The sequence below is a fragment of the Schistocerca americana genome, chromosome 3, assembly GCF_021461395.2.
Source record: "Schistocerca americana isolate TAMUIC-IGC-003095 chromosome 3, iqSchAmer2.1, whole genome shotgun sequence".
NCBI classification, from domain to species: domain Eukaryota; kingdom Metazoa; phylum Arthropoda; class Insecta; order Orthoptera; family Acrididae; genus Schistocerca; species Schistocerca americana.
Window position 1 is genome coordinate 308,852,419 of NC_060121.1, and position 27,958 is coordinate 308,880,376.

The 27,958-nt window shown below is 43.5% G+C and overlaps 1 protein-coding gene across 1 annotated transcript in view; it reads left to right on the forward strand.

The window, feature by feature from the left end:
- Positions 1–10,892: 10,892 nt before the first annotated feature.
- The window catches only part of LOC124605112 (ecdysone-inducible protein E75), a 469,227-nt gene continuing 452,161 nt past the window's right edge, over positions 10,893–27,958 (forward strand). Inside the window, exon 1 of the mRNA XM_047136567.1 lies at positions 10,893–11,200. Within this exon, the coding sequence (XP_046992523.1) occupies positions 10,921–11,200 (280 nt within the window). The 5' untranslated portion in view covers positions 10,893–10,920. The remainder of the gene's footprint in view (positions 11,201–27,958) is intronic.

Consider the following 27,958-nt stretch of genomic DNA (forward strand, 5'->3'; position numbering starts at 1 on the left):
CATCGCAATGATACACGATTACTCGGTAATTGACAGTTATGTGCTTCACAAAGAGTTCACAGAATCGCTTCAATTTCTCAACCTTGGCACTCACATACGATGCTCGAGAAAAACGAACAGCGAAATCTTTATGTGTAAGTTCTAATTTCTCTTATATTATTACAGATGTAATATCATCCATTGTAGCAATAAAAACTGTTTGCATTTGGAAGAGAAAGACGCTGGTTGTAATGTCGTGGAAATGACGCACCTCAGGGAGAAACCTCTTGTTTTACTATTGCGTACCCAACTCGTCTCCCTGTCCCCACCCATTCTCCAACCACCAGGGAAAAAAACGAGAAAAACATCCGCCGCAACGCTCTCTCCCCTAATTTGCTATTCTACAAAATCAGCTGTCTTCCTTCAACGTTTTCGACGTCCTCCATCAGTCCCGTCAGTAATGATCGCATAGTACTCAGCAGTATTTCAGAAGAGATCAAACATACGTAGTTCTGGCAGCCTCCATAGTAGACTTCTTGGATATTCTATGGGTTGTGTCACTATCTCAGCATTTCTTTCAGCTTTGCCACAACATGTGATGTTTCACAGTTACGTTGTTTATATTTGTAATCCCTAGGACATTCGTTAGATCAATAACCCTCAAATTAGTTTTACTCGTTGAAACCTTCCTAGTAATCATGTGGAGAACCTTTCACATTTTATTGTTAAGGGTCACTTGTAACATTTTGCACTGGGATTATATATATTCAACATCATCTTGCATTCCGCTTTGCTCTTCTGACAAGTATATTAGGCAGCAGCATTACCTGCCACAAATCTAAGAGAAATGTTCTGTTTGTCTGCTAAACAGTTTATATGTATTAGAATGATCAGATGGTCTACACAACTCGCGGAATCACACTCATCACTTCAGTTTCAGTAGGTGACATTAACTACACTTGTGCATTGAACTTCATTCCATACCTTTCGTGGTTACTCCTCAGGAGCAATATAAGCTTCATGGGGTTCCCAATACAGCGCTAAATGTATAGTCATTTATTTCCATGTACGGACATTCGGCTTTGTAAACTGATACTGGTGAACACTTCGATATTTTACGCCTCTTTATGCCTAGTCAGGTCTGGATAATACAAGCAAGCTTTGTTTGGTTAAAGTGTGTTCAAATTCGGATCATGAACAACTATTCGTCATGTCATTAGTTGTTGTTGTTGTGGTCTTCAGCCCTGAGACTGGTTTGATGCTTCTCTCCATGTTACTCTATCCTGTGCAAGCTTCTTCATCTCCCAGTACCAACTGCAACCTACATCCTTCTGAATCTGTTTAGTGTATTCATCTCTTGGTCTCCCTCTACGATTTTTACCCTCCACGCTGCCCTCCAATACTCAACTGGTGATCCCTTGATGCTTCAGAACATGTCCTACTAACCGATCCCTTCTTCTAGCACAAGTTGTGCCACAAACTTCTCCCCAATCCTACTCAATACCTCCTCATTAGTTATATGGTCTACCCATCTAATCTTCAGCATTCTTCTGTAGCACCACATTTCGAAAGCTTCTATTCTCTTCTTGTCCAAACTATTTATCGTCCATGTTTCACTTCCATACATGTCTATGCTCCATACAAATACTTTCAGAAACGACTTCCTGACACTTAAATCTATACTCGATATTAACAAATTTCTCTTCTTCAGAAACGCTTTCCTTGCCATTGCCAGTCTACATTTTACATCCTCTCTACTTCGAACATCAATAGTTAGTTTGCTCCCCAAATAGCAAAACTCCATTACTACTATAAGTGTCTCATTTCCTAATCTAATTCCCTCAGCATCACCCGACTTAATTCGACTACATTCCATTTTCATCGTTTTGCTTTTGTTGTTGTTCATCTCATACCCTCCTTTCATGACACTGTAAATTCCGTTCAACTGCTCTTCCAAGTCCTTTGCTGTCTCTGACAGAATTACCATGTCATCGGCGAACCTCAAAGTTTTTATTTCTTCTCCATGGATTTTAATACCTACTCCGAATTTTTCTTTTGTTTCCTTCACTGCTTGCTCAATATACAGATTGAATGACATCGGGGATAGGCTACAACCCTGTCTCACTCCCTTCCCAACCACTGCTCCCCTTTCATGCCCCCCAACTCTTATAACTGCCATCTAGTTTCTGTACAAATTGTAAATAGCCTCTCGCTCCCTGTATTTTACCCCCGCCACCTTCAGAATTTGAAAGAGAGTATTCCAGTCATCACTGTCAAAAGCTTTCTCTAAGTCTACAAATGCTAGAAACGTAGGTTTGCCTTTCCTTAATCTAGCTTCTAAGATAAGTCTTAAGGTCAGTATTGCCTCACGTGTTCCAATATTTCTACGGAATCCAAATTGATCTTCCCCGATGTCGGCTTCTACCAGTTTTTCCATTCGTCTGTAAAGAATTCGCGTTAGTATTTTACATCAGTGACTTATTAAACTGATAGTTCGGTAATTTTCACATCTGCCAGCATCAGCTTTCTTTGGGATTGGAATTATTATATTCTTCTTGAAGTCTGAGGGTATTTCGCCTGTCTCATACATCTTGCTCACCAGATTGTAGAGTTTTGTCAGGACTGGCTCTCCCAAGGCCGTCAGTAGTTCTAATGGAATGTTGGATACTCCCAGGGCCTTGTTTCGACTCAGGTCTTTCACTGCTTTGTCAAACTCTTCACGCAGTATCCTATCTCCCATTTCATCTTCATCTACATCCTGTTCCATTTCCATAATACTGTCCTCAAGTACATCGCCCCTTTGTAGGCCCTCTACATACTCCTTCCACCTTTCTGCTTTCCCTTCTTTGCTTAAAACTGGGTTTCCATCTGAGCTCTTGATACTCATACAAGTGGTTATCTTTTCTCCAAAGGTCTCTTTAATTTTCCTGTAGGCAGTATCTATCTTACCCTTAGTGAGATAAGCCTCTACATCCTTACATTTGTCCCCTAGCCATCCCTGTTTAGCCATTTTGCACTTCCTGTCGATCTCATTTTTGAGACGTTTGTATTCCTTTTTGCCTGCTTCATTTACTGCATTTTTAAATTTTCTCCTTTCATAAGTTACATTCAATATTTCTTCTGTTACCCAAGGATTTCTACTAGCCCTCGTCTTTTTACATACTTGATCCTTTGCTGCCTTCACTATTTCATCTCTCAAAGCCACCCATTCTTCTTCTACTGAATTTCTTTCCACCATTCCTGTCAATTGTTTCCTTATGCCCTCCCTGAAACTCTGTACAACCTCTGGTTTAGTCAGTTTATCCAGGTCCCATCTCCTTAAATTCCCATCTTTTTGCAGTTTCTTCAGTTTTAATCTACAGTTCATAACCAACAGATTGTGGTTAGAGTCCACATCTGCCCCTGGAAATGTCTTACAATTTAAAACCTGGTTCCTAAATCTCTGTTTTACCATTATATAATCTATCTGAAACCTGTCAGTATCTCCAGGCTTCTTCCATGTATACAACCTTCTTTCATGATTCTTGAACCAAATGTTAGCTACGATTAAGTTGTGCTCTGTGCAAAATTATATCAGGCGGCTTCCTCTTTCATTTCTTAGCCTCAATCCATATTCACCTACTACATTTCCTTCTCTCCCTTTTCCTACTACCGAATTCCAATCGCCCATGACTATTAAATTTTCGTCTCCCTTCACTATCTGAATAATTTCTTTTATTTCATCATACATTTCTTCAATTTCTTCGTCATCTGCAGAGCTAGTTGGCATACAAACTTGTACTACTGTAGTAGGCGTGGGCTTCGTGTCTATCTTGGCCACAATAATGCGTTCACTATGCTGTTTGTAGTAGCTTACCCGCACTCCTATTTTTTTATTCATTATTAAACCGACTCCTGCATTACCCCTATTTGATTCTGTATTTATAAACCTGTAATCACCTGACCAAAAGTCTTGTTCCTTCACTAATTCCTATTATATCTACCTTTAACCTATCCATTTCCCTTTTTAAATTTTCTAACCTACCTGCTCGATTAAGGGATCTGACATTCCACGCTCCGGTCTGTAGAACGCCAGTTTTCTATCTCCTGATAACGACGTCCTCCTGAGTAGTCCCCGCCCGGAGATCCGAATGGGGGATTATTTTACCTCCGGAATATTTTACCCAAGAGGACGCCATCATCATTTAACCATACAGTAAAGCTGCATGCCCTCGGGAAAAATTACGGGTGTAGTTTCCCCTTGCTTTCAGCCGTTCGCAATACCAGAACAGCAAGGCCGTTTTGGTTAGTGTTACAAGGCCAGATCAATCAATCATCCAGACTGTTGCCCCTGCAACTACTGAAAAGGCTGCTGCCTCTCTTCAGGAACCACACGTTTGTATGGCCTCTCAACAGATACCCCTTCGTTGTGGTTTCACCTACGGTACGGCTATCTGTATCGCTGAGGCATGCAAGCCTCCCCACCAATGGCAAGGTCCATGGTTCTTGGGGGGGGGGGGGGGGGGGGGGGAGAGGCATGTCATTTAATGAGTGTGATAATACTCCTGCAGCGTCCCTTCTTGTAATGAACTTCAGTTAACAAGCGTTAGGAATGTCTCATCTCTAATAATGTGTTTCTAATATTTGTTGTAGAATGGTATTGGTTTACACCTCGACTGACTGCCATAAAGGACAGTGTTCTCTAGTAGTCTCTTGTGGTTCCTATTGTGTATAGTCGAACGATTGTGCTGCTGAGGGTTTAGAGGACCTGCAGGACAGCTATGCTACGTTGGTTGCATACAGTCACGTGTGGCCTACACATTATAATTCAGGGGTGGCCCTCTTTTTGTGCTGTCGAATGTATATTCAGCAGTCAGCAGACAATAGAGCCTTTCGCTAAACTTCTTCATGACTCCATTTCATAAAATGTTTTCGCAAGTGATGACTCCAAGAACTTCTTTCTGCATCAAAAGGGCCCCAGAGAAAACCCTGCCGACCCTTGACCGTTGTGTGGCTGCCACTGATCGTCAGCCCTTATCTGAAGTAGTGCAATGGGACTTCTGGCTGCCCCAGCATTCGAGTCACTGACCGTGTCGTCCAATTTGGCTCCAAAGCATTTTTCTAAATCCCAGTAGCATGCAAATCCAATTCTTCACCACTGCAAGTAAAGATCACTCATATATTTAACACCAATTAGTTACTCAGGTCAAGGATGGGTCTCTAATTTGAAGATGGTCAGTCTGCATACGCCGGGTGTCTGTCCCGATAAATGGTCCCATAACAGTCCTCGCATGACCTGCCTATAATTGGCTGAGTAAGTGAACGCAAATGTCGGAGGAAGGCAACAGCATACAACCTCCAATTTTTTTTCTTTATTGTTATTTTAAGCACCTTTTACAAGGCGGGCTGTCAGCAGCACATTACGCTGCTCTTCAGCCGTGAGCGGTACAATGATATGCGGGCAAAAACTGTAGACACGAAAAACAATAAACATGAAGCCGTTCACGCTGGACGAGAAAAAGCACTAACACTTGTTGACACGGCGCACATAACACGGACGACTGCGACGGCAAACGTGAACAGTGGTGGCGTGACGGCGAAAGAACACTAAACACAAAACGAAGGCACACACACGAGACACTGATGGCGATGATCTCCGGCGCGTGAATGTCCACTGAACGTGTACGAGTCCGGGGACCTGCCAAGAGAGGAGGAGGGTGGTGGGGGAGAGGGAGAGGGGAGAGCAGAGATGCCACGGGTAGGGGAGATAGTGGTAGGGGAGGAAGGGGGAGGGGAAGCCCAGGGGGTGGAAGAAGGGGGATGGGGGGAAAAGGAGAGAGAAGGGAGGGAGGGTGCCTAAAGGAAAAGACACAGGAAGTGGGGGGAGGATCAAAGTTGATAGGAGGGGTAGATGGAGGGGAGGAGGACATCATCAGGGAGGGGGAGCTGGCGGAAGCCACCTTGGGAGAGGGTAAGGAGGGTGGAGAGATGGAGACTGGGTGGGGCGTGGGAATACGGGGTGGGAGAGGATGGACGAGACAAGCGGGTGAGGAGGATCGAGTTTACGGGAGGTGTACAGGATCTGTATCCTTTCAAGGAAAAGGAGGAGGTGGGGGAACGGAATGAGGTCGTACAGGATCCGTGTGGGGGAGGGGAGACGGATGGGGTAGGCGAGGTGGAGAGCATGGCGTTCAAGGATTTGAAGGGATTTATAAAAGCTAGGTGGGGCGGAGATCCAGGTCGGATGGGCATAACAAAGGATAGGGCGGATGAGGGATTTGCAGGTGTGGAGGATGGTGGAGGGGTCCAGACCCCACGTACAGCCGGAAAGGAGCTTGAGGAGACGGAGTCGGGAGCGTGCCTTGGCTTGGATTGTCCGGAGATGGGGGGTCCAGGAGAGGCGACGGTCGAGGGTGACGCCAAGGTACTTGAGGGTGGGGGTGAAGGCGATAGGACGGCCATAGACGGTGAGATAGAAATCAAGGAGGCGGAAGGAAGGGGTGGTTTTGCCTACAATGATCGCCTGGGTTTTGGTACAACCTCCAATTTTTTTTTCCCCTTTATTGATTTTCAATTCCCCCGAAGGGGGCGGGCTGGGAGCAGCTTAGTACGCTGCTCTACAGCCTACAGACTTTCATTTTAAAAACGGAAGAAGAAAAGAAACAAGAAAAACAGGCGATAAAATGGAGACGCCAAGAGTAAAACGGCGGAAAAATGCGGAAAGTTAAAACAGAAAGCAAAAAGGGGGTGGCAACGTTAATAAAAGACACAGGAATCAGACAAGTAACATAGTACACACACAATTAAAAAACACGGCGACAGTCTGGTTTCTGTTCGCAAGAGATAAAAGGCACACCCAGCGACAGTATGATGGCCGTTCGCAACACTTCCCAAAAAACACAACACGGAACACTCACTGTAAAACACGCACTGGAGAACACTCACTAACCTCCAACTGAACCATGACTATATATAACACTACCGAGTTGAAACCAATGTTCAGGTTTTCGAGTGGTATATCTTACCTTAGCTGCTCTATTTTTCTGCCTTTAAGTTTTACGTTTCTATCTCTCGTTAGTTATAATCTTTGAACTACAACTTTATTTCTAATAAAAAGAGTTTACTAAGCTCAGAAACTGTGCATATCAACTACACATACCTCTGGCCCCAGTGCTAAAGTACGACTAATCGTCAGTTTGGCTGAAACTCCAATCCGCTCTTACTTCATCTATCTCCTGCTACATGGCGTAAGACCACGTGATATGGCTGGAAGGAAGCAGCTCACGGTCCATTATTAGTATAGGCATAGCACATGACACACTGCTTGCAAAATACACTTTACAACAAAAAAGTAGGGCATTTTGTCACGTCTCTGACTTCATCGGTACTTGTATTGGAACAGTTATAAAGACGTTTTCATCTCGCAAATTTGGAATCTCGTTGGGTCAAATAGAAGAATGTCCCACTTTAAAGAAAAATTTTGTTACTTACCATTGCTTATTTACTAGATTTATTCGTCTATTTTCATGCATACAGAGTTTGCGTTAGACCTGGGATGTATAAACATCGCATGTAGTATTCCTAAATCTCTTAATCGAATTCCGACACACTTTTTTTTTTCAACACCCTAGTCCATGTGGGCTTGCGCTCTGTCATAAATGACCCCGTTGTACTTGTAGCCATAATCTAGCGTATTTACTTCTGCAGTGTAAATCAATGGCATTAACAATATCTCCTTTAAATTTGTGGGCTCAAAGAGCGGTGCTAAATAACAAGTAGTAAAAACAACAGCAATGGCTGTTTGCTATTCGGCTGGTGAATATGCCTCTTACGTCTGATACAAATTTACTGACGCTATGCAAGTTGATGTAGCACTCGGAAAAACGTGAAGACTGATCACCGGCCGCCCGAATCCGGTTCTCAAAGATGGGATCTGCCACTAGGCCTGAATCGTTCCACCAACAGTTGTGCGCAACGCAACTGTCTACATAGAGAGACTGAGAAGTCTAGAAACAGCGTCCTCAGCGAAGACGGCCACAACAAGCACCAAACTCAACATAAAAAGGAGATGTGGTCAATTGCAAAATCAATCACTGTTTGAAGCGGTCAGAAGAGTCTCAGGCTATCAAGAAAATTCAGAGTTCTAGGGAACGAAGTAAAACTTACAGGGATACAACATTTTGTAAAATGTAAACTTTCACAGCTGGAATTGTCACAATTAAGAAAATATTCCAGGATATTATGCCGTGGTCTAAGGGATTTCACTTCAAAACCCATTTGAAATGAAATCCCTTAGACTACGGTATAATACCCTGGAATATTTTATTAATTGTGAATGCAACATTTTACACTTACAGCGAGAGACTATTCTTTCGAAGCCGCCAGTACAATCGTGATGCTTCGTAACTTCTTTTAAGTATTTTTTTTTATTCATGACAGTTGAATTTTTTTTTCATCCGAGTCACACATCAGATTAGAAATTACAAATAATAAAAGGCAGCACAAATTAAGAGAACAGAAATGTTCTACGCTTATGACACTTAAAAAAAACGAATTACACATCATAAATTATCAAGTAAAACCAGGATAATGGAGAGTAGTACAATTAAATCTGTCAGCACTGAAACAATTGGATTAGTAGTAAATGCCTTTTGGTATTCCGACAGAAAAGTAATTGATAAGAGCCAAATTAGAGCTGACATAAAATGCAAAAAAAAAAAAAAAAAAAAAATAGCAAGAAAAATGGTTCGGAAAAATATATGTATTTTTACATCTACTATGAATTTAAGTATTCTGAATTTTTTTTTTATCTATCTGACGTGTAGCCTTCTATGGAAGTGATATGTGAATTAGACAGTACAGACTAGAAGATAACAGTGCCTTTGAAATGTGGTGCTACAGAAGAATGCTCAGAATGCTGAAGATTAGTTGGGTATTCGGGTAAGGAATGTTTTGAATCGAATCTGGGAGGAAAGAAATTTATGGCACAGTTCGACTAAAAGGAGAGGTCGGTGATGGAAAACATTTTGAGGCATTAAGGAATGCTTAATTTGGTGATGGAGAGAAGTGTGTGCGTGCAGGATGTGGGACGTGGGGGAGGTAAAAGAAGATAGACCAGCTTGGAGAGATGCATCAAATCTTTATTCGAATTGAATGTGTTTTGGTTAGACTAGATTAGGTTATCTGGAACCGCACGACCGCTACGGTCGCAGGTTCGAATCCTGCCTCGGGCATGGATGTGTGTGATGTCCTTAGGTTAGTTAGGTTTAAGTAGTTCTAAGTTCTAGGGGACTGATGACCTTAGATGTTAAGTCCCATAGTGCTCAGAGCCATTTGAACCATTTTTAGATTAGGTCAGAACTGGCAGCCTCAGTTGCATTTGGAATTGCTGACACGAGTGGAACAATCAGAACAGGAATACAAGTTGAGTTGCCTTCACCTCATTATAACTGCACCGGTTGGACAGTACTAGATATCCCCATTTTAGAAGATTTGCTTCAGAAAAAAAATCTTCCACGGTAATTTTCGCGAAGTATAGAACATTTGTGTTCCCATAATCTGTATTTCCTTTTATTTCTTCTAATTTGTGATCTTGTGATTTTGACACGAAGACTCTCGTCATAAGCAGAGAAAATTTCAAATTCCGTTTTCCTAATTTCGAATCTGATGCTTCAGATACGTTTAAGGGGCTAGGACGTCAAACGGGCCGACTTGGAGCAGGCGAGTCACCACAGGACATTTTAATTTCTACTGTCTATACTTTTACAAATAAATTCATAAAACTTTGTCACCATGACCAAGAACGATTGAGGACTCACACTCATCGCAGTGGAAGTTCAAAAGCGTAGCAAAATATCCTCTTTTTTTTTTACACGTGAAATTTCATCATTTTTTCACTTATTACTGGCTACATTTGTTGCTATAGGTACACTTTTCTTCCTAAGTAAGAGAGATTTTCGATGAATTTTTCATAGCATACAAACAGTAGTTACAGGTGTATGAAACTCTAGAATTTTCCAAATCTATTAAAAAACTGTGGAAAAAATTGAGATAATTAACTGTAAAACTTGGATTTTTTCTAAACATTTAGTTTAAAATGTAACAGTTCATTCATTTTTCATAAATTAAATAACTGCTAGAGTTTCATACACCTGTAACTATGGTTTGTATGCTGTGCAAAAGTCATCGAAGAATCTCTCTTACTTAGGAACAAAAGTGTTCGTATAGCAACAAATGCAGCCAGTAGTAAGTGAACAAATGATGAAATTTCACATGTAAGAAAATGTGTTTTGTTACGTTATTGAGCTTCCACTGCTATGAGTATGAATCCTGAATCCTTCCTGGTCATGCTGTTAAAGTTTTATGAATTTACTTGTAAAAGTATAGACAGTGGAAATTAAAATGTCCTGTGGTGCCTCTCCTGCTCCAAGTCGGCCCGTTTGACGTCCCACCCCCCTTAAGGAAAATAAAGAATTTCCGAATCACCCCGATTCTATTGGAGCCTTCGAAAGAACTACTCTCGCGCATCGAAAGCAGTGGTGACCGACATACGAGCCGAGGGAGCGAACCCGGGCACGCGGCTCACTTTCCCTAACGGCCGGTGAGTCAGTGAGCACTTTCCTAGCTGCAGCGCGCTTACGCAACGGCGGCGGTACAGTTGTGCGAGGCTGGTAAACAGAGGCGGCGCTGTTTGTGTGGCCGGCGCTGCCGCCGCCATCGATCGCGGCGCCCCCACCGCCGCCGCCGCCCCCGCTACACTCGGCTCACTGTCAGGCCGGCCCGCGGGTTCAGGAGCCGCGTTCAAGGACAAGGCCAGCGGCGCGCCGAGCGCGCCCGAGCGCTGCCGGAAGTTGCCGAGCGGCGGCGGCGCGCGCGCCCGGGTCACGCCAGTGGCCGCCTGCCCGCCGCGCCGGCCGCCCGCCTCACATCCGTGCGAAGGTCGCATGCGACAGCAGCAGCAGCATGTTGTGTGCCGCTACCGGAGCGCCGCCAGACTTCCGCGGCGCCTCGCCCGTCGTGTCGTCGTCCACGTGCTCCCCGCCCGCCGCCGCCCCCGTCGTCGTCCAGCCCCCGCCGCCCCCGTTGCCCGCCTCCGTCGTCATCACGCCCGCCTCCGCGATGCGCCCGCCACCTCCGCCTCCACCGCCGCCCCCGGTGCCGGCGTCGTCGTCGCACCACCACAAGGCGTCGCACCGCGATAAGGGCGGCCACGAAGAGCCGTCGAGCTCGATCCCGGACCTAGGTGAGTCGCGACGCACTTTCGCCGCCGTCGCCACCTGTCAGCGCCCGTGGCCTTAACCCCGTTCCGCTCGCATCGCATCGGCCGCTGACGGCAAAAGTGACGCGCCACGTAACACCCCTGCCCAGTGCCGTAGAAATCTGGCACTGCGCGGAACATTTTCACTTGCGATGTATTTAGCTACTGCATGTCTGTATCTACGTAATCCTTTTCGTTTTATAGTTACTCCGTGCTCGCAGCATTATAAAAGTGGTTATGTTATTTCGCTGTATATATTTGCAAAACTACACACGATTCTCCGTTGCTAAGTTACTATGACAATGCGGTATCGGCATCGTGTATCATCTTCAGGTACCCACACGTCATCAGTACCTGATAAGATGTGTGTTTCGTAAATGCAAACATTTTCAAGTCCCCATATGCTACCCCAAGTGCCCGTGTATTATTACATCTACTCTGCATGATACGCAAGCGTTTGAAGCCCAATATTTCGCACAGATTACTGGGTTTATAACATACGCCCATCACAAAAATGGAAAAACGAATCGTATCAAAATTATTTTTGAAAAAAAAAGTTGACTATACCATAAAGTGTCTGTGGTTTTGTAAATATCATAACGCAGCCGTACACAACGACAAATTTCGCTGCCGAATTCTTAAATCCAGATTTACTCTGTATTTTTCCTAATTACGCGCAGCAAGGCGTAAATATTCGGTCCCACAGTCGTGTATCTAACTAGTTTTTTTTATATGTGTCTAATTTTTACATGATTTCCACCGTGACCTTGTCTTAAAAATAAAAGTGCCCTGAAAATACGCTGCTCTATAGCTATGTAGTGACATTATTGAAAATACGCTGCTCTATAGATATGTAGTGACATTATAACAATTATAGTTGTTACGAGAAGAGGTAAACTTGTGAAGATACTTCTTGACAACAAGACTAAAACAGTGAATATTCAATGATACGTGAAAGTGTGAACTAATTACAGATATATAGGTCGCACTGCGAATTTGTGCAAGAGAACGAAACTGTCCATAACGTCAGTTTGTGTTATACATAATCATTATACTGCTCCTCTGAACTTTTCCAAGTTGTGAAAAATAGACGAAAGAACGTACTTGTTATATTTATCGGAGGGTGGTCTAAATTGTCAATAGGGGTGCTAATCCGTCACGGCTCTCCCTGCCGTAATATTAAAATACATGTCTACAAAGTATTTCCGAAAGGAATGCCACTAAGTCAGTAAGTCGTCTCAAGCAACAAGCAGTTTGGCTTACTACAAAGTTTCTTCTTCAAAAATGGCTCTGAGCACTATGGGACTTAACATCTGTGGTCATCAGTCCCCTAGAACTTAGAACTACTTAAACCTAACTAACCTAAGGACATCACACACATCCATGCCCGAGGCAGGATTCGAACCTGCGACCGCAGCAGTCGCGCGGTTCCGGACTGAGCGCCTAGAACCGCTAGACCACGGTAGCCAGTGACAACTAAGAGTAGACTTCTAGGGAAACAATCAGTTTCTCATGACGTATTCAAATCTGTCAGGGCCGCAGTGAATCGAGTGTTTATTAGATATAAGTATTTCGTCTCGAATGTTCGACAAACACCGAAAACGTAGAGGTGGTTCTTTCGCACTAGAACAATATTCTGAGTATGCTGAAGTTGAAGTAAAAATTAGAAGGAAATGAGCTACACACTTTACAGCGTTACAGCAAAACATATGGCGTTCATATGTAGTTATTGAACTAGCGCGAGCATGATGAGTTGGATACCCGGTGCAGACACCGAATAACAGCTGCGATTCTATAGAAGACAGCTGCGGCAGTTTTTTCCGTCTCGCGTGACTTTCTTTTGATTATTTGGAGATTTAAGGTCGCGCCGTATCTCCTTGGCACTGACTGATAAGCGAGCGCGAACGAAAATATTTCGGCCAGCTTTCACTGTCTGGGGCACGCGTTACGTGATCGAAGGCGCTTCACTTTTGCCGTCTTTTCTTTTGTTTATAAACTTACAGATGCAGCATTTCGTGACCATTCTTATATTAATCTTATCATTGTGGTTGTGGATATTGGTACTTCACAGTTTATGCTCACAGGAAACTGCCTATTTCAATTTTATCGGTTTGCGCATTCTGCAAACACTGTCTGCGAGTTTGTAATTGCTACATACCTACGTCCGCCTGCCGAATGGAATACTGTACATCGCACGATATCGAGAAAGAGTAGTCTAATCGCATATCTGACTGCGACTGAATTGTGTTCGTTGCTATTGGTCGTTCCAGACACGCTGCAAGAAATAATCGAAAAATTTTTCGTTTTTCATGTTCTATATCTTTTTTTAACCACTCCCTTGTTTCTAGCAATGATAATCTATTTTCACAAGTACCGACATGCTGTATAAAAGGGTGGTGCCAAATATTCACGAGTATTAAGTATAGTTTGAATTTCGCAGTGCTTAACATTGTAATAGAGATGTTGGTAAGAATGTGGTCTCATATTAGCGAGGAGAAAGTCTATTGTTTAATGTCTATCGCAAGGTGACACTTTTCGCAGTCCAGCAAGGTTATTGGTAGTCTTATCATACAGACGTGCAGATGTGTTTCAAGAGTAGCAACTCTTACCTTCATTAGAATGCAGGGTTTCTGGGGGTATTTCATAGGCAAGATATCAGTTGATTATCAGTGTCGTCTGAATTTTTTTCATAAGTTTCCTGCACGCTATCTTCTGCTTGAATATGATGAGCAGCAAACGGTCCGGTACGTTGCTTCAAGATGACTCAGTTTCTTGCCTGACAATCCGAAATTATTTCATCAGTTCCGTCAGAGAAACGAATTATAAGCTTCTCAACGTCAGTTCTCAGTGCTCAGTTGGTACCATGAGTTATTTATACTTGTTGCTGGTTTCCCTTCCAGTACAACGCTAGACTCTGTCGATGTGCATGGATTTCTGTCAGTTGGGATTTAGTTTATGACGGTAAGCAAAATCAGAATGTTGGAAAGCCTTCTATAACCCTAAATAGATCCAAGGCGGCTTCTTTGCAAAAGGTTCAGGTTTTTTTCTGAGATTTCTGTTCTTATACAGCTCCTTAGCGTAAATCAACTGATTCCACTTCGTAAATGAAACATTTTGAAATTTTTTAGACTAAGGCTGATGGAGCAAATTATGTTGGCGCAGTGGATGCGTTTTTGGGAGAAGCCCTGTTGAAACCCCAGTCTGGCCATCACAACACAATATTTCCAGGTGTATATAAAACATTTCATGGTATGATTCCTGCAGTTTACCCGGCGTAACGAGTATACCATGAATTTTCGGGATTGCAGCTGGTTGACGCCAACATCTTGCCACCATACTTTGTCCGACAAGCACAGCACAGCTATCTTCAGGTGAGCGTTTCACACTGGAGATTGCTGGTTCGCCTAGTCGAATACTGGCGCAGAGTCGCATGCGCATAGGTTACCACCCCATGGGTGTCCTCTGTCAAGTTTAGTGCCCTCTAAGAACACGACAACGTTCCTCATGAAGCGGTAATCTATGCTACGTACACCAGCAATCTCCAGTGTGGAAACTGAGCGGGATCGCGCAGCAGTTAGCACACTGGACTCGCATTCGGGAAGACGACGGTTCAAACCCGCGTCCGGCCATCTTGATTTAGGTTTTCCGTGATTTCCCTAAATCACTTAAGGTAAGCTCCTGGATGGTTCCTCCGAAAGGACACGATCGCTTTCCTTCTCCATCCCTCCCTAATCCGAGCTTATGCTCCGTCTCTAATGACCTCGTTGTCGACGGGACGTTAAACACCAATTTCCTCCTCCAACCAGTGTGAAGCACTAGCCTGACGATAGCTCAATGGTTGTCAGCCGAAGTATCGTGGGAAGATGACGACATCATCCCGCTATAATCCCGAAACTTCATAGACTGCAATTCATTGTAGCTGCCAGATATTTCATTTAAGAAGCCATGGCTGTTTTTTCCTCAGCTTCTCCAAGTGAATTGGTAACCCATTTCTAATTACTTCGAAGTCGTCAAACGTTTAACTGTTATTTTCCTTTCTTCCCTTTCAGGTCTCTGAGCTTCCTCCTCCGAGCGTTGTAGGCGGTTTACCTGATGACAGTGACGTCCATAGAGACCTGTTGACCAGAATAGAGCGACATTTACTAAAATGGATACACCTGCAGGGCATCAGCCCATTATTTCCATTAAATAGCCTGGGCATCGGGAAGGGGTGGTGGGTGGGGTGCTGAATAGGCTTCACATCCTGTGAAACTTGAGATTTTCAAATGTTCAAACATAAAATGTTCAAACAACTTACAGGAACTGAGCCAGGTGACATCTTCGACAACCGTTGACATTTCTACAGGTAGAGACCCTGACATTTTAAAAGCACAAGCGCTACTAGGTGGGGTTGTGCAAGAGAATTGAAAACCTCGGTATGGAGGGCGTGTGTCGAAAGACAACACTCACATCCACGTACCTTAAGCACAGGCTCCTCCACACAACCAAAGCTGACCAACGTTATAGTGAATATTAATTACCAACAGGTGAAGTAGCATTTACTTTTGTCCCTTTTTGTTTGACTAGACAGTGCAGGACTGCAAGCAGAATCAAGCAAAAATCTCTGTTTGCTAATTCAGTCTAGCTGCATCTTTATTCACACTACCCCAATAGCTGGAAATGCATGCCAGCTAGTTATATTTCATAGGACGACTGGTGCCAAGGCGACGTCCTGCAATAGCACATCTGCTCGGCTGTTGTAAGTGTGTGCGACGCTTATGCTCAGTACATTGGTCGTCCCCGTCTTGATGATCTGGCCAGTGTATGACATGTCACAGGTCTAAGGGATGTGACGGTCGCTCTACTTACACAAATCGAGATAATCTTGAGCTGGTGGTCGAGAAGCAGATTTCACGTAATTTTTCCTCTGATACGACCGGTCTTGTTCGAAACGCTAATTGCTTGGATTAAAACGGCTGGAGAATTTGATGCCATCTCGTTATTTTCATGACTCAACAAATTCACAGTTGGTCGATAGCGTTACGCGCGTCTTGTCAGTGTTTCTCTATAAGCATTGCGACGAAAGGTGACTTCGAAGTGGGCCAACACAGCTGAAATGGCGTTGGCCCTATGAACCAACGTATGAAGTACCCCTTCGCTCCGAGCTGGACGGTGACAGATATCAACCTGAAAATACAGTTTAATGTGGGTTGGTTTCCTATGAAAGGCATGGCCTTTCGTAACATCAAGTTTCCTCATGACCAACACATGAGAATGACAGGGTGTGCAACAGTTGAAGTTGTGGTGTCACCGCCAGACACCACACTTGCTAGGTGATAGCCTTTAAATCGGCCGGGGTCCGTTAGTATACGTCGACCCGCGTGTCGCCACTATCAGTGATTGCAGACCGAGCGCCGCCACACGGCATGTCTAGTCTACAGAGACTCCCTAGCACTCGCCCCAGTTATACAGCCGACTTTGCTAGCGATGGTTCACTGTCTACATACGCTCTCATTTGCCGAGACGACAGTCTAGCATAGCCTTCATCTACGTCATTTGCTACGACCTAGCAAGGCGCCATATTCAGTTACTGTATTCTGAACAGATAATATTGTGAATCATGTACCGTCAAGAGCGACGTTCATCATTAACGGATTAAAGTTAAGTATCAAACTAATTACGTCCGCTTTCTGAATTCTAATTCCTTGTCATGTTCCAGACCTCACGTCAGTATAGTTCTTCCCTCCTCACGCCAGCCTGCGTGAGCGAAAACGCGTGCATTTCGGCCTCCTCTAGTAGCACGGTGTTGGCTCTTCTGCCAACACAACAGAAGTATCGACAATTTGGGGAGGAGGAAGGGGGTATGTGCCGAATCGCCTGGCTATGGCACACTAGGAGTACCAGAGCTGTTTCCTCCGCAGTCATGCTGCCTTGCATATTGGCGGTGGCCGGCTTGCGCCAACTGGCGACTGGAACGTCGGCTCGGCGCCGGGCGGTGCGCCCTTCGGCAGCTGGCGCCCTTGGCAACGACAGAGCTCACGTAACCGCACAGCTCGCCATTCACATTTCACGGCCGAGTCGCCTCGCGCCTTCCGCGCGTCGCTGGCCAAACGACCCACTGCTGTTCCTATGGGCCATTCTGGAGCTCATCTAGGCCTCTGTTCCACAAGTACAACCACACCGTCATCTTCCAGCCTGTCTGCTACAGTGCACATGTAAACTCATGAAGTTGGATTGCAATAAAGGAGAACAAGGTGATAAAGAGCAACCTCATCCTCCTGATTCATTTACGTCCACGTATATAAGGTGATGCCGCTGCCTCTACCGAGGGATTTATGCAACCCCCAACACCTTCATTAACGATGCACGAGATTTTCATATTTCCTCGCTCGCTACGTACAAACTGTTAGCTCTAAGGAAAAAATAAATAGGACCTTTTTGTAAGAAATTTAATGTAGTTAATTTTTTACACGGATACGTTTCCGCTGGAGCCCAGGGCTTTCAAGTTATTGAAGACAAACGCGTTTTAAGATACTTTTGCACGCCTTTCTCGAATAATTCGAAAACTAAGGCCTCTAGCGGAAAAGTTGAAACCTCCCCTTAGAAAAATTTATGAATTACTGTGCTAGTAAACCCCTTACGTTATTTGATTTTCAAACAGCTGAGCAAAACTGAACGTACTCAGACATTTCTCTCTTTACTTATTCTGATCATCACTAAACTGACACACAGTATTTTTAGGGCAGCGCAGTCTGACTTTCAATAATCCCTACAAAAGAATGGCCTTGACTAACAATAACCTATACCTTTCATGAATCACGTTCCTCACAAAAATCTTCGTTACCCGAACTACTGCAATACAGTGAGCGCCACTACTGCCAGGTGAATAAAGGATTCTAACTACTGAAGGCACTAACTACTGATAGGTGTAGTTAGCAAATGAAAGATTTTGATAGAGAACAAACAATGTATTTACCTTAATAATATTCGAAAGTCATCGTAAATATATCAGTTCATGATATCCAGTATTACAAATTTACTCTTTCTGATGGACACACGTCCAGATCGTACGCTATCAAAATTCTGTCATCTCTCCCCCCCCCCCCCCCCTCATCCACCCCTGCTGGCGGCTCACCTCCAACTGCGCAACGCTACGCGCTGTTCACATCCAATTGTCCAACACTACAATAGCGAATATTCTGACAATGCCAACCAGCCACAGACTGCACACAGCACAGCCAGTGATTTTCATACAGAGCGCTACGTGATGTTACCAACATAAAAACCTAAACAGCCTATTTACAACGTATCCCAGTACGAAATTTAATTACATTATATTTCCTACAAAAAGGTCCCGTCATTTTTCTGTAGGAATAAGAGTTTGTATGTAGCAAGTGAGAGAACATGAAAATCTTCCACATGATATATGAAGGTGCTCCATGTTGCGTAACGCTCATCGGTAGGGGTAGCTGAATCACGCTTTATACTCCGCAAGTTACTGAACAGTACATGGTGGTGTTGAGCCATATTGACGGGTTTCTCATCTATTCCAAACGACTACCAAACGAGGAGAAAATTACTGTCTACATGCTTCAGGTCACGCCCTGATCTCTCTTAATCCTGACCCATCTTCCGTATGTGAGATACACAGGGTGCTCAAAATTTAACTGGTCTGGAAAATATTTGCAATAAGAAGACACTGGAAATGGTCACCATTTTACCACTAACTTTCTGGGTTGTTCACTTTGCTAGAGGTTTTTTCAAAAGGTTTCCAGTCTTAAGCTCTGGCGTAAACAGTTCTGCACACGTTTTCCGCAAATTGTGCTTCACATGGGATTTGACAGTGAAAACGTGCTGTTTTCTCGCGAGCACAATTTTGTGTTGCATTCAGCTGGTCACTAAGCACATTTGCTCCTCTCACTCACTCAAGCGTAATGACACAGCGAATTACTCTCGGCAGAGCGAGCGGGAGATGCGCAGACTGGTGCATTGAAATCAAGGTTTCTATCAATTTCTGCGATGGGCAGTCCTCCAGTACATTAAAAAGGGTCCGTTCTGCACCAGCATTATGAATATTTAAGGGACAGTTTTATTTCCCACACACTGTATAATTATACTAAAATTAGGCTGTGCCTAGCTCACAAGTCCAATCAGAACAGTTTATGCAGTGTTGCGCAGTAAGTTATTCGACAGGCACTCATATACCATCTCCACCTTTTAAAATCCAGCTTGGAAATCTGAAATCTTGTCCCGCTCACGCCAATCAGTAGACGATTCAGATCCTATCAGGTAGTGTTGCTTTACAGGTTAATTCTTACAGCACTCAGCCACTGTTAATAACGCTATGGACGAGCGGTTCTAGGTGCTTCAGTCCGGAACCGCGCTGTTGCTACGGTCGCAGGTTCGAATCCTGCCTCGGGCATGGATGTGTGTGATGTCCTTAGGTTAGTTTGGTTTAAGTAGTTCTAAGTCTAGGGGCCTGATGACCTCAGATGTTAAGTCCCATAGTGCTCAGAGCCATTTGAACCTTACACGACTGTTCACTTTTTACTGAACAGTGATCTCAGAGGAGTTTTCAGTTTGCCAAGAGTATCTCTGAACTGATCCGAGAAATTCAGTGGAATAATGTAGAAAGTAAAAGATATGCTTTTCTTTTCTCCTTAATCCGATATCAAAAATAATATTTGTGTATTTTTAACAATATCTAACTAAGAAATAGCGCCAGCCCTTCAAACATGTTGAAGGCAGCCGTTACCCAGTTGTGTTCTGGTTCAGTCGCGATCTTCAGGCCGTAAAGGACGGTAAGAAGAAACACATGTAACTTCTCCCGTAACAGTTCATAAAGTTCTCTAGGGTACTGTGCGATTTCGTTTTCTCAGTACCACGATGTGTCTGTAACAAAATAAAAACAAAGTAGCATCTCCCAAGCCCACGCTTGAGTACCTTTCGTTCCGCGAATGCGGCGAGAATGTTGAGGATAAAAGAACTACGCACGTTAAAATTGTGTGGATGATTGTAGAATCGTTAACTACAAAGGCAAAACACATTTTAACCGCGGATACGGTGTCACTTGATTCTGAACCAGCGATATGTTGTGGTGAATGCAAAATCGAACCTTATTCTTTGAGAAAATTATAAAGGCGTTACGTTTGAAGTAAGTTCGCAGGCTCCAAAAATTGTAAATGCTTATTTCCAATCAAATTTCGTTTAATTCAGACCGTCTATCATCGGTTCGAGGATTTCTAGACTGGCAAAACCTGCTACGTAGATCTGAAAGAGAAAACTACATCGGGGTGGGGGGTAAGGGAGGGGGATTGTTAGGTAAGCCGTACATCAGGTTACTGTTCTGGGCCCGTGTAGTCACAATATTCATAAACGACTTTTTCGGTAGCTCTTCGCTATTATTTACAGGCGGCGTCGTTCTTAGAGAGGTAGTGCCGCAACAAAATTCTTGTGAAATCCAAGAAGCATGGGTGGCAGGTAACCCTCAGTACAATATCAGAAAGAGGTGAAACATCTGGAAACAATGAAGTTCAATTGTACATGTGGCGATTCAGATGTAAGTTTTCTGTGATTTTCCCAAATAACACAGTTCTTTTGGAAATATCACAGTTGCTTTCTCGCCCCATCCTACATCCGACCTTGTGTTCCGTCCATGCTGAACTTTTTATCGATGGTGAGTTAAATCCCAACTTCGTTTCCGTTGAACTTGATAAACCCAACACGAGGAATACAAAAACTCGGAGACAGCCGTTATTATTTGAATACGTAACAAAAAATTTCCATAAAAAATGTCTGTGGGTCTTCAGTCCGAGCAAATACAGGAAAAGTGTAGCTCTGAAGCTCCAACGTCTATTTCAGAAGATTCTGGAAAGCTGATTATTTATCTGCGGGAGATGTTCATAAATTTTCCACTGACGACTTGAAGGATTTTACACATCAGTCTATCACCGTCATGAACCCAGAAAGACTCGAGCAGAATAGGAGTTTACAAGCAGATCAGCCTGAGTCTCAGCTGCAGCACGATTATTTCAGATATGTTTAATATACTTGGAGACATCAGAAAGTCCTCACAGGAACAAGTGCTCCTTGCCAAATTTCCATTCTAAGAATTATATTTAGAAGCTTAGGACCAGTCTCTACATACATGTGATACAAGGACCACTTAGACGAAACGAGAACCGTTATAGCCAATATGGAAATATACATGAAATAGTTTACTGAATGTGCTGTATATCTAGAGAATAATGAACAGGGAAAAGTGAAACAAATACCAGGTCCCCTTCGCTAGACACCGAATGGTGATATAGGAGCGGTGAAGCTGTATCGACGTCGAAAGGAGCAATGCCTTGAATAACAGCCAAAAAAATTTTTTTCAGTTTTTTCTACATTGGTAATAATTTATCACTATGACGTAAACAAAAAAATATCCTTCTCCTTCCCTTCCTTACCTCATCATCTTTATCTTATTTTCCTCTGACATATGAAACGAAAATCACAATGTAACCTTTTTGCTGTGTGTGTATCCAAGAATTTCCCTTACGAATGTCGTTTGATTAGATGATGCAGGATGTTTCCAGGCTTTGTATAGGTTTTGGGTCACCGTACTTCCCCGGCAGCGTAACAGCAGAAGGAAGTCGGTAGGTAGTCTCCCAGCAGTCCAGCTAGTAACTACTCAGGTGTTCGCGTGTCGCAGCCTCGCTCTTGAAACGAACACACGACAAGCATTGCAGCCAGTCAACGAATCTGCTTGTCACCTGTAACAAAGCGTAAGCACAAACGTCGGGCTCTCGTTCTGCAAGCCTTCTTTTTTAAAGGCGCCATTTACTACCCTGTAACGACTACAACACCAGAACATAATTGCCTACTGAGAGGATGCTACTTGATGATTAGGAAGTCAATACACCTCCATCTTCTGATTCAGTTTGGATGCCTCTCTCGTATGTAGTACACGCTGCACAAACAGTCCACAAGAGAGAGTCAACACATGTTGCACAATTCCGTGACAGATCACACAATGTTCTCCATTTATGTTGACTGTCTTCACTTCGTAACAGCTGCATTACGAAAAATGATAATAACTAAAAATAAACGGGTAATGCACTGAATTAGATACCAAAAACCTTGGGGCAATGGGTAAGCTGAATTTGTTCGGAAGCGGGGGAAGAGCAGAATTTCCACATTCTGAGCTCTGTAAAAAGACAGTTGAAGGACTATGGTAAAGCCATATTGCCCACCGTAACGTAACATTGGCTACGTGGTACCTTAATGCAGTGGCATTCAAACAACACTAGGATCACGTTCAAGTTTCAGATAGAACAGTCTTCTTGCAGCATATCGTTGACCGCGACAGACTTCTCAATGCCGAGTTGCCGACTCCTTGCAGAGGAAAAGTCACCTAAAGCTTGGCAGCGGGTAAGTGGTACACTTGAAGCCGTTGCAACCGGATGAAACCGCTTACCACACGGCAAAGCGGTTAAGTGCGTCTTCGTGAACTTGACCGCCTGAAATTTCTCTGCTCAGTAAAAGTACAGATCGCAGGATTCTTCTCCTGCAGCATCAATTTTCTGATAGGACATTACAGTGTTGACAGATTTGAAAAATACAGAATTTATGGAGCTTACAGGAATCACCGGCCTAACTACAGAGGAACACTTTGCGATGGCATGGTTACGAGAATCTGCTTATTGGTCCCTGAAATCTCCCGTTCCATCAGAGAACTATGAGGGGTCATGTAAGCGATTACTGCAAATTTTTTGATTACGTTATGTCATTACGCTATAGAATAAAGTACACAGCTAATCCGGGCCCATTAAACAAAAATAACTGTAAAAATGGCCTACATTTGCAGTCATTATTTGACCCTTACCCGAATGGAAAGCAGGTAAACAAACGACGCCGGCTGTACATAATTTATGCGCTGTAAAGTAAACTTACGCATCTACGAACTAATGGCTGGGTGTAGGTGTTACTAAGGGAGGCCAACTCTTGCAGATAAAAAAAAATGCCATTTCCTAAGACTTCAACAAATTATCTAGACTCATATTTGGGATGACCGATATCCAATCATCCAGATTTAGAATTGTCAAGATTTCCCTAGATCGCTTATGGTAAGTACCAGGATGGTTCCTTTGAAAAGGAGCGTGTGTGCTCCACTAACTCTGATGATTTTGTCATCGACTGTCCGTTTAATCCTAATCTTCCTTCCTTCCGCCAAATTATAAGAAAATTAAAATAGTGATCATTTTAGAGGCTGGCGCGGAATAATGGAACCCAAAGAATCCAATCATTACACTTCTGGTAGCCACTTTGTAAACCATGAATGATAATGACAAACACTACAGAAGTTTGACAGGGAAGGACCTTTCTACAAAAGAAGTATATTTTAAACCAACAATAGGCGTTTTTGAAGTAATGAAATTTGCTGTGCCTATAGAAATGTTGCTGTTATACTATTCAAAAAGAATATAGGCCATTATATGAACACTTTTCACTTTTAATCAGTCTGTAGCTTTCTGATTACATGCTTTCATAACTTAGAATATGAACGGGACAGTAAAATCGACTTTCAGAAAGAAAGCACGACATATAATTACGCTCTCTGTTAATTTCAAAGTATTTTTTCATACATTTGTCAAGGAAATTCGGTCCATAAACGTCACATACTCGACTATTAACTACAAGAACAGATGTTTAAACTAACATCGATGTAAGTGACCTTTAATTCACGACGAATTTGTCGGCTATAGTGATATTTCATTTCCTTAGTGTTCCCGAGTTGATTCAGCTCACAGATTTAACAGAGTTTTGACTTAATAAACTTATTTGGTTCATTCCAGTTGCCACGTGTATCACAATGAATTTGCGCTTACACAGCACATGCTGGACGCTATCAGACATTGCGTCATCTGGTTGCTTCCCAACTGTCTATCGCAATACTCACACATATGAATTTTGAACACAAGGACACTCGTCAGAATTGTCATCTAGTATACTGCACGACAAGCGCAGTCTAATTTGACAATCCGTGCAGGAAGTAATGGGAGCGACTGCGCCTTATGCACCACTCCCAGCATCCCTCGCGCCGTGTGTCAAGTTGGATTACGCATGTAGCATCCAATATCTGCTCTGTTGTGATATGTACAGTGGTTTAAGTAAATGTCACATATTCCTTCAGGAACTAGAAAAAGAAATGTCACACATTCCTTCAGCAACTAGAAGAAACGTTCCTATAATTATATGTCGGGAAACGTGGGCCGTTTTGCGTGTGATGAGTACTGTGTAGTATTCGGAGGTGTAGGCAGGATTCACTAGAACTGGCATAGTAAATTAGCACAGTAGTCACCTGTAGGCAGATGAAAATCCTCGAGCAATCATAGAGGTGAGTCACCAGGCTCACTTGAGTTTCGATGTACAAGCAGGAATTGTCAGTGATAGACTCATAGGGCCATACACTCTGCCAAACAGATTAACAGGTGCTATGTGTCAGCGAGTTCTGCGCGATGAATTAGCAGCGCTATTGGAGAAAGTTACCCGTGAAGAAAGACAACGACTGTGATTTGTACAGTACATTTCACACCAGTGATATGTGGATCGTATAACAAAATAAAAATTTCTGCTGTCAAACGGCGGCAGCAACATTGAGCAAAGCCGGCCGGAGTGGCCGTGCGGTTCTAGGCGCTACAGTCTGGAGCCGAGAGATGCTACGGTCGCAGGTTCGAATCCTGCCTCGGGCATGGACGTGTGTGATGTCCATAGGTTAGTTAGGTTTAAGTAGTTCCAAGTTCTAGGGGACTGATGAACTCAGAAGTTAAGTCCCATAGCGCTCAGAGCCATTTGAACCATTCAGCAAAAATAAATAAATAAATAAAATAAAAAGAAGGGGATCGTACGGCAGTACCTCACCTCAATGTTCCATGGGCGATGGAGGTGCTGTAGCATGGTCTCCCCATTCATCAGACCGGACTCTGTCAGATTTCTCTATTTACTATATGCCTAACCCATCGACAATGTGCAGATGGGTCGCGCGGACTAGCTGCGCTTTCTACTTCGCCTTGCCACGGTTGGCGCGGCTCCCCTTCGGAGATTCAAATCCTCCTTCGGGCGTGGGTGGGTGTTTTGTCCTTAGCGTAAGTTAGTTTAAGTTAGATTAAGTAGTGTGTAAGCCTAGGGACCGATGACCGCAGCAGTTTCGTCCCATAGGAAGTTACCACAGTTCACTGCAAACAAGTGCTGTAGGGTGTGTTAGGATGCATGGAAATCACATCCAGCACTGCCTGTAGTGTCTACAACTACGTAAGAGACAGATGGGAGTGGATCGACAGATTCGCTATATCTCAATAGATCTGGTTTCCGGAGTACAAGAATAGGAACTTTTCTTATACAATAGACATATCCGAAATAACAAAGATCGACTTAACCAGCCTTTATATTCATAGCTAAAGCGAAATTTGTATTGGGCGGGTTCACATCAGTGTTCAGCAGCACATCGGAATTTGAGTCGGACGGGAAACGTGTCCAGATGGCCGAAGCGGTCAGGGTAACCGCCCGTGAGAAGCGGAGAATCCGGCTTCGCACCACGGCCCGTTCACACGTTTTTAAGCGTACCTGTTGAATTATTCCAACATCCAGAGCAGCTAAGTCATACAAATTTCTCTTAAATTATTTTTCTTATAGTCTGAACAATAAGTTATTACCTCCTGTAGGAATGTATGGCGCATTTTTGAACTACCTCTGTCTGTGTGTGTGTGTGTGTGTGTGTGTGTGTGTGTGTGTGTAAATGCGGGCGTGCGCCCTGACCCGACACGACGAAACGTTTGGTAGACGTGCGATTCCGAACGCTCTTGTGAAAGAGTGCGCGTTATTAAGAACAGTGTGCTCTGCGGGTATTTTTTATGATGCTGCGGGCGTGGTTGCAGGAGGTACCGGAGCAAACATCTGAGACGTGGCCGTCCTTGTGAGGCGTCGCGAGCTCAAATTAGGCGCGGTTAGCGGCGTCTGAGGTCGCCGCACTCACAGCGGCGCCTGCCGCCGCGGCGGGAACTTTCCTACCCGCACGGCGTTCATGTCCTGCCCGCTTTCACAGACGTTATTTCTGGCCTACAAGGAACATAAAGACTACTGTTGCTAGCATCGGCTGCACATCGCGGAGGAAACCATACACTCATACCAATCAATTGACTGACGTTTCGAATATAATTTCACACAGCTTAATTCAGGGCCTGTTTTCGCTTTCCATCTAATACATCTTTCTCACAGACGTGTGTAACCAAACTTTCTCATGGAGAACAGATTGATAAGTTTCACTGAAAACGTTTTCTACGTTACCAATTAGATGGGGCGGATGGCACTTCAACCATTCGACCTTTGATGGGTCTTGGTCTCCTCAACAATTTGCCTTCATGTGTTTGTGTTCTCTGCCTTTCTCCTCCACACTCGGACCTCCACCTTGGAAAGGGCCATCGAGATTTCCTCAAATGAAATCATGAATTTCTCTAGGGATGATGTTTGGTTTGTGGGGCGCTCAACTGCGCGGTCACGAGCGCTTCTCTAGGGAGATAAAGTCTTCGGTGTATGAGTTTGTCTTAAGTGTTCTTATTTAATATGAAAGAGCTTTCTTCTCTCCTTGTCATACTTTACAACCAAAGAGTTTATAATACTTAAACTCTTAAATCAAGTAAAACAATCAACCAAACTCTCATAAAAACAGTAATGACATCTTCGATAAACATGAGCAACTTACAAGTAAGTCAAATTACAATCCTCATTCCTCTTAAGGTCATTCAAAATAACAGAATAATATTTTTTTGAGATTCTTATAGCTACGATAAAAGATACTGTCAAAGAAACAATGTAACAATGGAATGCAACTACTCCAGAACGTTCCAATGTACTGCATATTTCATTAGAATCAGGAGATTAACAAAGAATGGTTACAATGCTCAAGAAATTTCAACATCACTCTATAACGATTTCACAATCGCTCTTAAGTAATAGTGTATTACGTAAACATATTTGACCACTCGCACGACAACGCGTAATTGTAGTCCCTGATGGATCGTCTTGCACAATTCACTCTCACACAAGCAAAATTATGATGCTGCAGCTCTGAATTAATGATCCAACCCGCACCTCAGAAGATCCTTCTTTAGAGTGTCGGTCATTGATCACGAAAATAAATTACTGCTTCTTACAGCCATCAGATGTTTTTCTTATCATGATAGGGAACCGTTTTTCGACTGGTATTAATAACGCACGAAATGCTCCAAATTGCAGCCATTTCATCGCGTTTTTCGGTATCCACTCACAGAATGCGACTTAAGTGATGTCACCACACGTAAGGTAGGTACACGCCAGTGCTTGCTCATGTTATCGACTTTATTCTTTCTCATACACTAAGAGATACACTCTACACCCACTAGGCTCAAATATTTTTGCCTGGGACCATATGGTCCTGTATCAAAATGAATGCCAGCGTTGAAAATCCGCTCCCAAATACGATGCGTATTCGGAAAGTAAGGTCCGATTAGGCGCAAAATGGAAACCACTGTGAAAATACGATTGAACTTTGCACAGATGTGTTGGGCCGTGTCTTAAGTGTGCCGCTCTTTTTAGTTCAGTGCGCAAATTGATCACGCAGAAATGCCTAAAACAACAATATCTCCCGCCAAGTATGTGGATCTAGTGAGAGATTTCGCCTGAAGCTATGCAGCCCACATAACATAAATGTCATGCGTTTCTTTCTTCAAGACTATTGGCAGCCGC